Source organism: Oncorhynchus gorbuscha, linkage group LG04, assembly GCF_021184085.1.
Source record: "Oncorhynchus gorbuscha isolate QuinsamMale2020 ecotype Even-year linkage group LG04, OgorEven_v1.0, whole genome shotgun sequence".
Classification (NCBI taxonomy): domain Eukaryota; kingdom Metazoa; phylum Chordata; class Actinopteri; order Salmoniformes; family Salmonidae; genus Oncorhynchus; species Oncorhynchus gorbuscha.
The window spans coordinates 13,262,430-13,273,952 of record NC_060176.1 but is presented as its reverse complement, the minus strand read 5'-3'; the positions used below and the strand labels follow the sequence as shown (position 1 = coordinate 13,273,952).

At 41.5% G+C, this 11,523-nt stretch overlaps 2 protein-coding genes across 6 annotated transcripts; one reads left to right on the top strand and one right to left on the bottom strand.

Moving 5' to 3' along the window:
- Window positions 1–38: 38 nt before the first annotated feature.
- LOC124033102 (centromere protein N-like) lies at window positions 39–3,870 on the bottom strand. 2 transcript variants are annotated; one of them, XM_046345039.1, is made up of 10 exons: window positions 3,541–3,870; window positions 3,084–3,129; window positions 2,921–2,980; window positions 2,719–2,753; window positions 2,368–2,541; window positions 2,151–2,252; window positions 1,964–2,018; window positions 1,720–1,829; window positions 1,500–1,623; window positions 39–337 (listed from the first exon to the last, which is right to left on the bottom strand). In XM_046345039.1, exons 1-10 carry the CDS (start codon window positions 3,709–3,711, stop codon window positions 249–251), a joined length of 966 nt encoding a protein of 321 aa, XP_046200995.1. In that variant the 5' UTR covers window positions 3,712–3,870; the 3' UTR covers window positions 39–248. The 2 variants fall into 2 exon arrangements, with proteins under 2 accessions (XP_046200995.1, XP_046200994.1); XM_046345038.1 differs by having other exon boundaries at window positions 2,680–2,753; window positions 3,541–3,867.
- Window positions 3,871–4,326: 456 nt separating this feature from the next.
- LOC124033678 (COX assembly mitochondrial protein 2 homolog) lies at window positions 4,327–10,440 on the top strand. 4 transcript variants are annotated; one of them, XM_046345857.1, is made up of 5 exons: window positions 4,327–4,720; window positions 5,207–5,264; window positions 5,378–5,489; window positions 9,768–9,839; window positions 9,973–10,440. In XM_046345857.1, exons 3-5 carry the CDS (start codon window positions 5,409–5,411, stop codon window positions 10,054–10,056), a joined length of 237 nt encoding a protein of 78 aa, XP_046201813.1. In that variant the 5' UTR covers window positions 4,327–4,720; window positions 5,207–5,264; window positions 5,378–5,408; the 3' UTR covers window positions 10,057–10,440. The 4 variants fall into 4 exon arrangements, with proteins under 4 accessions (XP_046201813.1, XP_046201810.1, XP_046201811.1 ...); XM_046345854.1 differs by having other exon boundaries at window positions 5,207–5,273; window positions 5,419–5,489; XM_046345855.1 differs by lacking the exon at window positions 5,207–5,264 and having other exon boundaries at window positions 4,327–4,671.
- Window positions 10,441–11,523: the final 1,083 nt, after the last annotated feature.

The window sequence follows — 11,523 nt, the reverse complement described above, 5'->3', positions numbered from 1 at the left end:
TTTTGCTGTACACTTCTCAAGTAACACAAAGTAAAAAATCCATACAATAACATTTATTAGAGTACAGATTGTAGTATATTATTTGAGAAACAATACAAGATGATTCTTATTAACACCTGGGCGAAGGACAGAGTGAATGGGTAAACAAGGTGTTCTAAAACAATGTATGTTAAACCCCATAAAATGTTAACACATTCAATACAAAATATACACGACTTGTTCTGGTAGTTCTTATAGTTAAATTTGATTTAAACTCCTTTGTCTGTGATAACAAAATAGTTTCTCCCTTTCTGTGTGATGGATGAGAGAAGAGGGGTGACTGGGGTTGACGCCATACCTGTAAAACACAAGCAATTACTTAGGGGATTCATTTTTACTGGTTTTGCACATGGTTAAAAGTGATTGCATTTGTTTTTTAAATCTGAGTCTTCCCTGGCATGAGCTGGGTGCCCCGCACGAAACAAAATTGATGTAACACATGGAGTAATGAGTTAGGATTTCATGTTATAATAATAATAATAATAAATGCCATTTAGCAGACGCTTTTATCCAAAGCGACTTACAGTCATGTGTGCATACATTCTACATATGGGTGGTCCCGGGGATCGAACCCACTACCCTGGCGTTACAAGCGCCATGCTCTACCAACTGAGCTACAGAAGGACAGATGTTCACCTGCACAACTGTTTGCTATTGATATATCACTATCTACTGTCCAAAAGAAAGCTAGTTTGAAAATGTGATCATACATTTTTATGGAAAATACATTTTTTTCTGAATGATCCATCATGCTGCCATGTTGACAATATGACCAGGTTGAGCATATTACTGTTCAATTTGAGCAGGGTACTCCGCCCTCACCGGTTTTAGCCGGTCATGTGACTGGCCATTGCCTGATTCACCCCGGTTCAGTCTAATCGAATCCACTCACTTATTAGCAGACCCTCTGAAAAGCATCAAACTCAGCACATCTGTCTGGAGAATGAGATGGACACAGTGAAAGTCTCATTGTTCCTCTGCCCCCTTGTGGCCATGGACAGAATTTAATAAAGAAGCGGAGCCATATATGAGCAGTTAACTAACTATAACCACATCAAATAAAACGTTATAATGCTGAGCCTCAACTGGAAGTCTTGACTTCTCAACCTGTATGGAACAAAGTGCAGAGAGAGCAATTGTTCATAATTTGTTGTCTCTGCAGCTCTAATGGGGCACCCGAGTGGCGCTGCAGGCACTGCATCTCAGTGCTAGAGGTGTGGTTCGATTCCAGGCTGTATCATAACCATCCGTGATTGGGAGTTCCATAGGGCGGCGCACAATTGGCCCAGAGTTGTTAGGGTTTTTGGCTGAGGTAGGCAGTCATTGTAAATAAAAAATGGTTCTTAACTGACTTGCCAAGTTAAATAGATTAAAAAAACTAGAAGATGTGGCTCTTCGCATTGACAGGGATTAAAGGGGTTATTAAACAAAGCCCAGCCCCAGACATATAGATACTGTACCTGAGGACACACAGTGCCTGAGTGACTCTAGGAGGTTGGTGCTGGCAAACTCCACCACTCCTCTGAAGGGCTCTTCTCTGCCTGTCAACGTTTTGTTAGAGTTATCTCGGAACTTGGTCTCCAGCTGAGAATAGAGCAGAATACATAGTCACACACAGCATAGCAGGCACACGAGGAGAAAGCTTTTTTTATAAACAACCCATAGTTCAACTTCTTGCACCTTGTAGACAGCTTTTTGCAGTTGAGGTAGTGTCCCATCGCCGAAGGCCTCACAGGCCATCTGAAGACGGTTCTCTGTATTCTCAGCCTGTTCGTTCTCTATATTGGGGTCTAAAATTAGAAAACAGAATGTCAGTGAAACATAAACTAATATTCTATTGATATCTAATTAGTTGTGGTTGTCACCATAATTATGTTCATGTATACATTACAATTGTATTTTATAAGCAGACAACAAAACATACTTCTAGGGACAGGATTCTTTTCCTGAAGAGGTTTTGGATGTTTGGTGGGGAACACCTATGAATGAATGAAAAGGTGCAGAACACAGAATCTAGTTAGTTCTATAGGCTTTCCTTGTTATCAGTAAGCAGTGGGATGGTCATGATAAAGGCTTTTATATGGCCCGTAGGGGACAGGGCCAAGGCCTACCTGTTGGTACTGCCTCGTCAGTAGGTCTCTGATGGCGATGAGGTTCCGTCCACTGAGGTGAGCGTCCTTCATAGAGCCATATCTGGTGGCCAGAACCAAGGCCTGTATGACAGAACCCAGTCTGTTAAACAGGCGATAGAGACCATAGAAACTGAATTCAAAGCACTGCAATATGACATTATGAATCCCCCCAGGGCAATTTAGAAAGCATCCTTGCCTGGTTTAAAAGAGGCTTATGCTTTGAAGTCACGCCGGTCACAAAGACATAAGGGGTCTGAAGATGGTGGACAACATATGTGGGTTTAAGGTGGTTAGGCTTTGTGAAGTTGTCCCCCCAGGCAACACGTATCCATATGGCCTCATCTGTGTGTTTCTTTATTTTAATAGACACCTTGGAAGGAAAGACAAACACAGGCATTGACAGTGATGGCAAACACAGCAATTGAGGGACATTACAAGCCAATGTCCATTTTAATTCATGTTAGTTGTCTTTTCTACCAAGCATATAAAAGCTGGAAGTCATACATACATGGCTGATGAGCTCTGTGAGGTTGGCCTTGAACTGTACCTTGAACTGTGTCAGTTCAATGGATGGTGCATCCTCTGTGAAGAAAAATATGCTTAAAATTAACAGTAATGCTGATTAGGCTACCTTTAATACCTTGGAACTCTAATATTGATTAAGGTCCACTTTCAAAAGTAACTGTGTGAGTGGCAGTGAAAGCACCAGATACTAAATGTTGAGCAAGGTATTAGAGACTTTCATTTACCCTCTGCATCAAGGAGCTGGAAGCCATGCCACATTCCCTGGTTTGGATTCTCAATGATATCTGGAAAACATTGGTGAAATGTATTATCTATTACTGACAACTAAGTAGACCATTAGCTACCGAGGGGGGAATTAGTTCATTCACACTGTCAGATAACACTTACAGATCATTTCGAGTTCTGTGATGTGTTTCACTGTCAAGCCCTTCTCCTGTGAAAGATACAAGTAGAGTGTATCAGAAAGGTTGAAAGTATAACAAAAAATGTTGATTACACTTAGCCCACGATGAACTGTTAAGGTGAGCTAGTGTAACCGATGTGAAATGGCTAGCTAGTTAGCGGGGGTGAGCGCTAATATCGTTTCAATTGGTGACGTCACTCGCTCTGAGACCTGAAGTCGTTGTTCCTCGGCTTTTGTGGAGCGATGCTTCGTGGGTGTCAGTTGTCTATGTGTGCAGAGGGTCCCTGGTTCGAGCCCGGGTAGGAGCGAGGGAACGGACTAAAGTTAAAACTGTTACACTAGATTAAGTGAACAAGTTAGCTAAAGAGAACATCACATCCATCACTAGAAAGCTACTTAGATAGGTAACGTTAACTATATAGTCAAGCAGCTACATCCTACCTCACAGAGAGCCAGTAGATGTTCCGTCAACACCCATTTTGGTTGTGTGAAGTCCAGCGAATGCAGGTCCTCATTTGATAGATGAGCCCACTTGCCAAGCATTGTGTGGAGCATTTGAAAAGGGATTCGTCGTATCAAACGTTGTAATATACGCTTTGTAGAGTCATCCATGCTTAAAATGTTTGTTTTAACCAAGTAAACTCTTAAAACGCATTAAATAGTAAGCTAACAGCAGACACGCAAATACAAAATAAACCGCCGAACGAGAGTCAACCAATCGGAATTATTTGGTGGGTCACACTTCCCGTTTCGTCATTTCCCCCGCAAATAACGTTTACCACATATTCACATGCTTTAGAGATGTTTATAGGTTATATGGGGTTAAATGGTGTTTACTATTGTCCTAAATTATACAACAAATGTATAAAAAACAAAATAAATAGAAAACAGATCTGGGATTTTGTTTCGTAAAAATCTATTCTTCTTTCCACTGCCACATGCGATGGCGCCGTCTGCTGGAGAGGCATAGATGCACAGTTCTTAGGATTAATTACATTTGATGATATAGCTATAATGCATACATACTACAATCGTACATACATATGTAATAAAATGTGTTTTATGTTCCAGTCGTGCAATGTCTGGAGTTATTTGTTGTGTGCCCGTTGAGGGAGTGCCCGCCCACATGTGATCAACAATTAATGTGATTGGTCCACCATCCAACGGTAGCAGGTGTTGATTTGCTACTGTAATGTCAATCAGGTTATCATTTTCCACAGAGTTTACTGTCTTTGCTGTTACGAAAGAGTGAGAGACGTGTAGCTAGCTAGCATGTTACCAGCATGTCCTCCATTTATCAAATACATTACTAGGTTTACAATTGAATGCTATGTCAGAATTGTTAAACACATTTTTCAAGCTTTGTACAGTAGCTAGTTAGATGTAAATACATCGACAGTAACCTGGCAGTAATAGGAGTTAAAACAAGGGGTTGAAAGAACGTTGCATTTGCCCTTAAGTAGTATTTCTCGCTACTAGGCATTGGCAGCTAGCTACATTTGGTCAATTTGCTATCTACGATATATTCTATTCCTGGAAGATAGATATCTCAATGATATCCCAACTGAACTGGTAATATCTTTATTCGACTAGCTACCTTATTCGATTCACAGCTTTCAAGGTAATTCCAGTCTATTTTGGTAGCTACCGTACTAGCTACCAGTCTGAGTTGCACTGTAGCTAGAACAGTCTGTAACTAACTAGCATAATTTAATTTCACAATTTGGCCCCTTTGCTGCATACACATTGAGTCTATTTCAACCGGTCTCTGAGTATGTAACAAGGTCCATCTCCATACAACCGGTCTCTGAATATAAAAAAAAAGTCCATCTTCATACAACCACAACTTTATGACTGTTTATAACAACGCTGCCAATTGCTAGCCTACTTGTTACAGTAGAGGCTGAAATCACATTTCGGCAATCACAGCTTTGAGATGAATCAGGATGAAAGGATGGGCTTGTATGACAATTGCCACTCCTCATTGTGTCTGGTACTCTGTCCTTCATTAACCCACACAGGCAATGCTATCCATGTCTTTACCTAGACTTGTATTAGTTTTAACCTGCCCACCTGTGTTTTACACCTGTTTTCTCTTTCATTGCAGGTAAGTGTAAACCGAAAACGGATCATCCCCATGAGTTTGCAGGATGGAGAGGGACTGGGTGGATGGAGTATCCTTTAGAGTAGACACACATTACAGAAACCCAAATAGTCAAATAGTAATTTTCAGCATACATTGTAGTCACAAACATGGTTGGTATTGTTTGTCTTCCAGTATTGTTGGAGTGGTAAGCCCTTAACTCAGAATGCACTCTGATCTGTCGCCTCACCTGCACACGGATGAGTGCAACATACTGATAAACCTGCTGAAGCAGTGTCACACGGAGGTAAGATATTGTATACTTGCCTGAGAACCATAGACTGGGTCATTACATGTCATTTCAGCAAGCCTTTACACCCACCATCTCAGATTGTTCAGAAATCGTTTCTGAAGTTAGAACCAGATAAGATTAGCATTCCTGAAACATTATTTTGTTGAAATCTATTTTGATTTCTGAGAAATTAAGCTCATTGATTGGTCCTGAATTGGCCCTTTTAATTTATAAGATTTACATAATATTCAACAAATATATTACCCAACCCAACCGATTTGAATAAAACTTCTTCCTACCATTGCATAAGACATAAGGAATCCAAGAAAATGGTCAAAAGCCACTCACGGACCCACCACACCCCAGGCCAATCCCACCCCAACAACCAGTATACAGTATCAGTTTTCTGTGTCTCAGAGGTAGTATGGACCTGTGAGGCTTGGAGTATTGCTTCTTCACCCTTTGTATTGTATTCTCTGGGAATCAGGTGATGGTTTTTCCCCGTTTAGAGAAGTTATCCATTGAAGAATTATTTACCATAAATTAGTGTGAAAGTACCAGGTTTCCCCCACTAGATGCCGCTGTTCCTGCTACTGCCACCACACACTTATCCATTTTGCTGGTCTCTTGTGGTTCTTATCAAAGGCCCAGTGCAGTCAAATACGTGATTGTCCTGTGTTTTATTTATATTTCCAATTAAATAATGATGATAATGAAATGAAAATAATGAAATAATGATCCTGCCCTTTTAGTGTAAGAGCTTTTTGAAAAGACTGCCTAATATTTCAACTTGCTTTGGTGGTATGGAGTTTTAAAAAATAGTTCCAAAACTCTCTGCCAGTAACAGCTAGTTTTCAGGTGTGTATGTGGCGGGGGGGTCTAAGTGTCCCCCTTCCCACTTAGACCACTTCCAGACAGTCCTAGCTAAATTCTTGCTTGAGAAGTTGCTTTTTGCTAAGAATCTATTTTTGTTTAATTTTGACAATTTTAATGGAAAACAAACACAGTAAGTTGCTTAATTGGTACCCAGAAGTTATTTGATATTGATGTAAAAACGGCTGCATTGGGACCTTTAAGTTATTAACGTTTGTTTATCCCATGTGTAACTCTGTGTTGTTGTTTTTGTCGCACTGCTTTGCTTTATCTTGGCCAGGTCACAGTTGTAAATGAGAACTTATTCTCAACTGGCCTACCTGGTTAAATAAAGGTGAAAATAAAAATGGATCACAACGTTTTCTTTGAAACTTAGGTTTGAAAACCAATAACTTTTGCTCATGTTGAAAATAAATAGTGTGGTCAAGCCAGTCCTCCATGAAAGCAATTCAGTTTGTCGTTCTTTTAACAACCTATTGCTTCAACCCAACTGAAATCAAATGTATTTATATAGCTCTTCTTACATCAGCTAATATCTCAAAGTGCTGTACAGAAACCCAGCCTAAAACCCCAAACAGTAAGCAATGCAGGTGTAGAAGCACGGTGGCTAGGAAAAACTCCCTAGAAATGCCAAAACCTAGGAAGAAACCTAGAGAGGAACCAGGCTATGAGGGTTGGCCAGTCCTCTTCTGGCTGTGCCGGGTGGAGATTATAACAGAACATGGCCAAGATTTTCAAATGTTCATAGATGACCAGCATGGTCAAATAATAATAATCACAGTAATTGTCGACGGTGCAGCAAGTCAGCACCTCAGGAGTAAATGTCAGTTGGCTTTTCATTGTCGATCATTAAGAGTATCTCTACCGCTCCTGCTGTCTCTAGAGAGTTGAAACAGCAGGTCTGGGACAGGTAGCACGTCCGGTGAACAGGTCAGGGTTCCATAGCCGCAGGCAGAACAGTTGAAACTGGAGCAGCAGCACGGCCAGGTGGACTGGGGACAGCAAGGAGTCATCATGCCAGGTAGTCCTGAGGCATGGCCCTAGGGCTCTGGTCCTCCGAGAGAGAGAAAGAAAGAGAGAATTACAGAGAGCATACTTAAATTCACACAGGATACAGGATAAGACAGAAGAAGTACTCCAGATATAACAGACTGACACTAGCCCCCCGACACATAAACTACTGCAGCATAAATACTGGAGGCTAAGACAGGAGGGGTCAGGAGACTCTCCATGAATAGTCCAACAAATGGCAGCTTTCTGAGAGGGCTATACGTATGTAGCAATTACCATATGAACACTTTTCCTACAAGTCCAAAACTTGGGCTAGTAACTAAAATGGTATGACAACCCTAATAAAATTATACAATTATAAACCATTGCATGGCATTCCATGTTTTTCAATATAATTATTAGAAAATACCTCTGTATATAGTGTGATTAGTGACATGTACCATTAAACCCAACCCAATACCATTGCCAATGCAAAAACACTATACAGTGTGTGTTTGAGACTTTTACCATTGAAACAGTTAGAACTGCTATAGCCTAATGGTTTGCTTGTTCGCCAGGAATGGCCTAACTAGCCCAGACCTTTTTTGAGGGGAATAAATCACACACACAAAGGTGCCATTTCCTGGACACAAATTAAGCCTAAGAGAAGGACAAATGGAATTGCTTTCATGGAGGACTGGCTTTAATTGTGAGGATGACCATACAATTTATTTCCATCATGAGCAAAATATATTGGTTTTCTACCCAAAGTTGCAAAGAAAACGTTGTGATATTTAATAAACACAAGAGACCAGCAAAATGGATGAAAGGTTGTGGTGGCAGTAGCAGAAACAGCGGCATCTAGTAGGCAAAACCTGGTACTTTCACACTAATTTATGGTAAATAACATCACAGGGAATACATTACAAAGGATGAAGAAGCAATACTCCCAAGCAGCAGCTCCATACTACTTGTCAGACATTTTATTTTTATTTGACCTTTATTTAACTAGGCAAGCCAGTTAAGAACAACTTGTTATTTTGAATGACTGTCTAGGAACAGTGGGTTAACTGCCTTGTTCACGGGCAGAACGACAGATTTTTACCTTGTCAGCTCAGGGATTCAATCTTGCAACCTTTCGGTTACTAGTCCAACGCTCTAACCTCTAGGCTACCTGCCTCATAGAGTACTGTATCCTAGTTGTTGGGTTGGGATTGGTGTGGAGGTCTGGGTGGCTTTTGATCATTTTGTTGGATTTCTCATGCTAGGAAGAATTATGGTCCAAATCAGAAGTTAGGTATTATACTGAAAAAAATATATAAAAACGCAACAATTTCAAAGATTTTACATTTACAGTTCATATAAGGAAATCATTCAATTGAAATAAATTAATTGGGCCCTGATCTATGTATTTCACATGACTTGGCAGGGGGACAGCCATGGGTGCCACACCCACTGGGGAGCCAGGCCCAGCCAATCAGAAGTAATTTTTCACCACAAAAGGGCTTTATTACAGACAGAAATACTCCTCAGTTTCATCAGCTGTCCGGATGGCTGGTTTCAGACGATGCCGCTGGCGAAGAAGCCTGGGATGGTGTGGTTACACGTGGTCTGCGTTTGTGAGGCTGGTTTGACATACTACCAAATTCTCTAAAACGACATTGGAGGCAGCTTATGGTAGAGAAATGAAGATTGAATTCTCTGGCAACAGCTTTGGTGGACATTCCTGCAAACATGCATGCCAATTGCACATAGCCTCAAAACTTGACATCTGTGGCATTGTGTTGTGTGACAAAACTGCACATTTTAGTGGCCTTTTATTGTCCCCAGCACAAGGTACACCTGTGTAATGATCATGCTGTTTAATCAGCTTCTTGATATGCAACACCTGTCAGGTGGATGGATTATCATGCCTAAGGAGAAATTCTCACTAACAGGGATGTAAACACATTTTTGCAAAAATATGCTTTTTATGCATATGGAGATTTCAGTGATCTTTTATTTCACCTCATGAAACATGGGACCACCACTTTACACCTTGCGTTTATATTTTTGTTCAGTATATATTTATTAAAGATTATATGAATCCTAGAAATTAAATGGCCAATTAGGTTGCAATCAATTACCTTAATTTCTCAGCGATCAAATTATATTTCAACAAAGTAATGTTTCAGGAGTGTTAATCTAATATGTTTAACCACAGAACCAATTTCAGAACAATCTGAGATGGTGGGTGTAAAAATCCTATTTTTTGTGCTTTTTGAGGTGGAACGACTCAACAGCGTCTAAGAACATGTCCCACATAGACCTCCACCTGAAAGATCTACTGTATTGCTCTACACTGTAGCTGTTCTAAACTAATGTGTAGGAGCGGTCAAGTATAGCTACACTCTTACCCGTCAAAAACATGTTGTAATGTCTCATCCTCAGCACAATGTCAAGAAGTTCTTTGGTCATTGCAATGATATGGACCGTGCCATGAGAGCTTGTTTGAAGGACGAGGTGAGGACTACCAGCAATTTGGTTTTAATTCACAAGGGATGCCTCACCAGATGACTACTATTGTCATATTTCATTGATGGGAGCACTTCGGTATTTTCAACAATGTGTGTGTGTTTCTCTTTCTGACCAACAGCGAATTGCAAAGAGGGAGAAAAGCAAACAGCATGCTAAAGAGATGAGACAGAGGCTGAAAGACGGCCCTAAGGAAGACTTCTGAATGGCAGTAGACTGAGCCGATGCTCTAGGAAGGGCCACAGGAACTGGGTATTGGAGGACTTATTCCTGGGGCCTACCATGAGAAGCCTACCTTACTGCCTGGACATCTGGCCACAAGAGGTCTCTCATAATGTCGGTTTCAGTACGTGTGTTGAATAGTGTTGGGTGGATTGTCATAGACAGTGGTGGATGATCATTTCGCTACTCAGGGATCAGAGCTCTACACTGTTTCGAGGACTGCTACCCAACCCCCTGAAGTCATGTTTGATTGCATATTTAAAGTACTTAACAAAAGAGTTGTTTTAAATTGTCTGCGTTTCTGACTGGGGAATGGCAATGATGATTGAACACTGGATTTCTATTGAATAAAGTGTATCAAAACACAGAATTGCCTTGTTATTTTCATATGGGTAGTCAGCAGATGCTTTACTTATATGTGAAAGCTCCAAGCTCACAGGACATTTCATTCATTTACAAATGTGTCAGTGCCATATTCACAGCCTTATTCTGTTAAGGCTAGGGCTGATTTCAATGTTTTACTGCTAACCTACAAAGCATTACATGGTCTTGTTCCTACATAACTTTCAATTTGGTCCTGCCGTACATACCTACACGTACGCTACGGTCACAAGACCCATTCCTCCTTACTGTCCCTATAATTTCTAAGCAAGCAGCTGGAAGCAGGGCTTTCTCCTATAGAGCTCCATTTTTATGGAATGGTCTGTATCCATGTGAGAGACGCAGACTCTGTCTCGACTTTTAAGTCTTTATTGAAGACTCATCTCTTCAGTAGGTCCTATGATTGAGTGTAGTCTGGCCCAGGGGTGTGAAGGTGAACGGAAAGGCACTGGAGAGACGAACCGCCCTTGCTGTCTCAACCTGGCCGGTTCACCTCTCTCCACTGGGATTCTCTGCATCTAACCCTATTACGGAGGCTGAGTCACTGGCTTACTGGTGCTCTTCCATGCCATCCCTAGGAGGGGTGCGTCACTTGAGTGGCTTAAGTCACTGACGTGATCTTCCTGTCCGGGTTGGCGCCCCCTCGGGTTCGTGCCGTGGTGGAGATTTTCGTGGGCTGTACTTGGCCTTGTCTCAGGGTAGTTGGTTGGTGGTTGAAGATACCCCATAGTGGTGTGGGGGCTGTGCTTTAGCAAAGTGGGTGGGGTTATATCCTGCCTGTTTGGCCCTGTCCGGAGGTATCGTCAGACACGGTCACAGCGCCTTCAGACTCCTCCAGTATTTATCCTGCAATAGTTTGTGTTGGGGGGCTAGGGTCAGTCTGTTATATCTGGAGTATTTCTCCTGTCTTATCCAGTGTGAATTTAAGTATGCTCTCTAATTCTCTTTCTCTCGGAGGAGGACCTGAGCCCTAGTACCATGCCTCAGAACTACCTGGCCTGATGACTCCTTGCTGTCCCCAGTCCATCAGGTCATGCTGCTGCTCCAGTTTCAACTGTTCTGCCTGCGG

Coding starts and splice junctions, on each gene's coding strand:
- LOC124033102 (XM_046345038.1), bottom strand. CDS start 3,711: ATGGATGACTCTACAAAGCGTATATTACAACGTTTGATACGACGAATC. Junction 3,130..3,540: donor ATCTACTGGCTCTCTGTGAG/GTAGGATGTAGC, acceptor TATCTTTCACAG/GAGAAGGGCTTGACAGTGAA. Junction 1,830..1,963: donor AAAGAATCCTGTCCCTAGAA/GTATGTTTTGTT, acceptor TTCTAATTTTAG/ACCCCAATATAGAGAACGAA.
- LOC124033678 (XM_046345854.1), top strand. CDS start 5,237: ATGAGTTTGCAGGATGGAGAGGGACTGGGTGGATGGA. Junction 5,490..9,767: donor TGAAGCAGTGTCACACGGAG/GTAAGATATTGT, acceptor TCTCATCCTCAG/CACAATGTCAAGAAGTTCTT. Junction 9,840..9,972: donor GAGCTTGTTTGAAGGACGAG/GTGAGGACTACC, acceptor TCTGACCAACAG/CGAATTGCAAAGAGGGAGAA.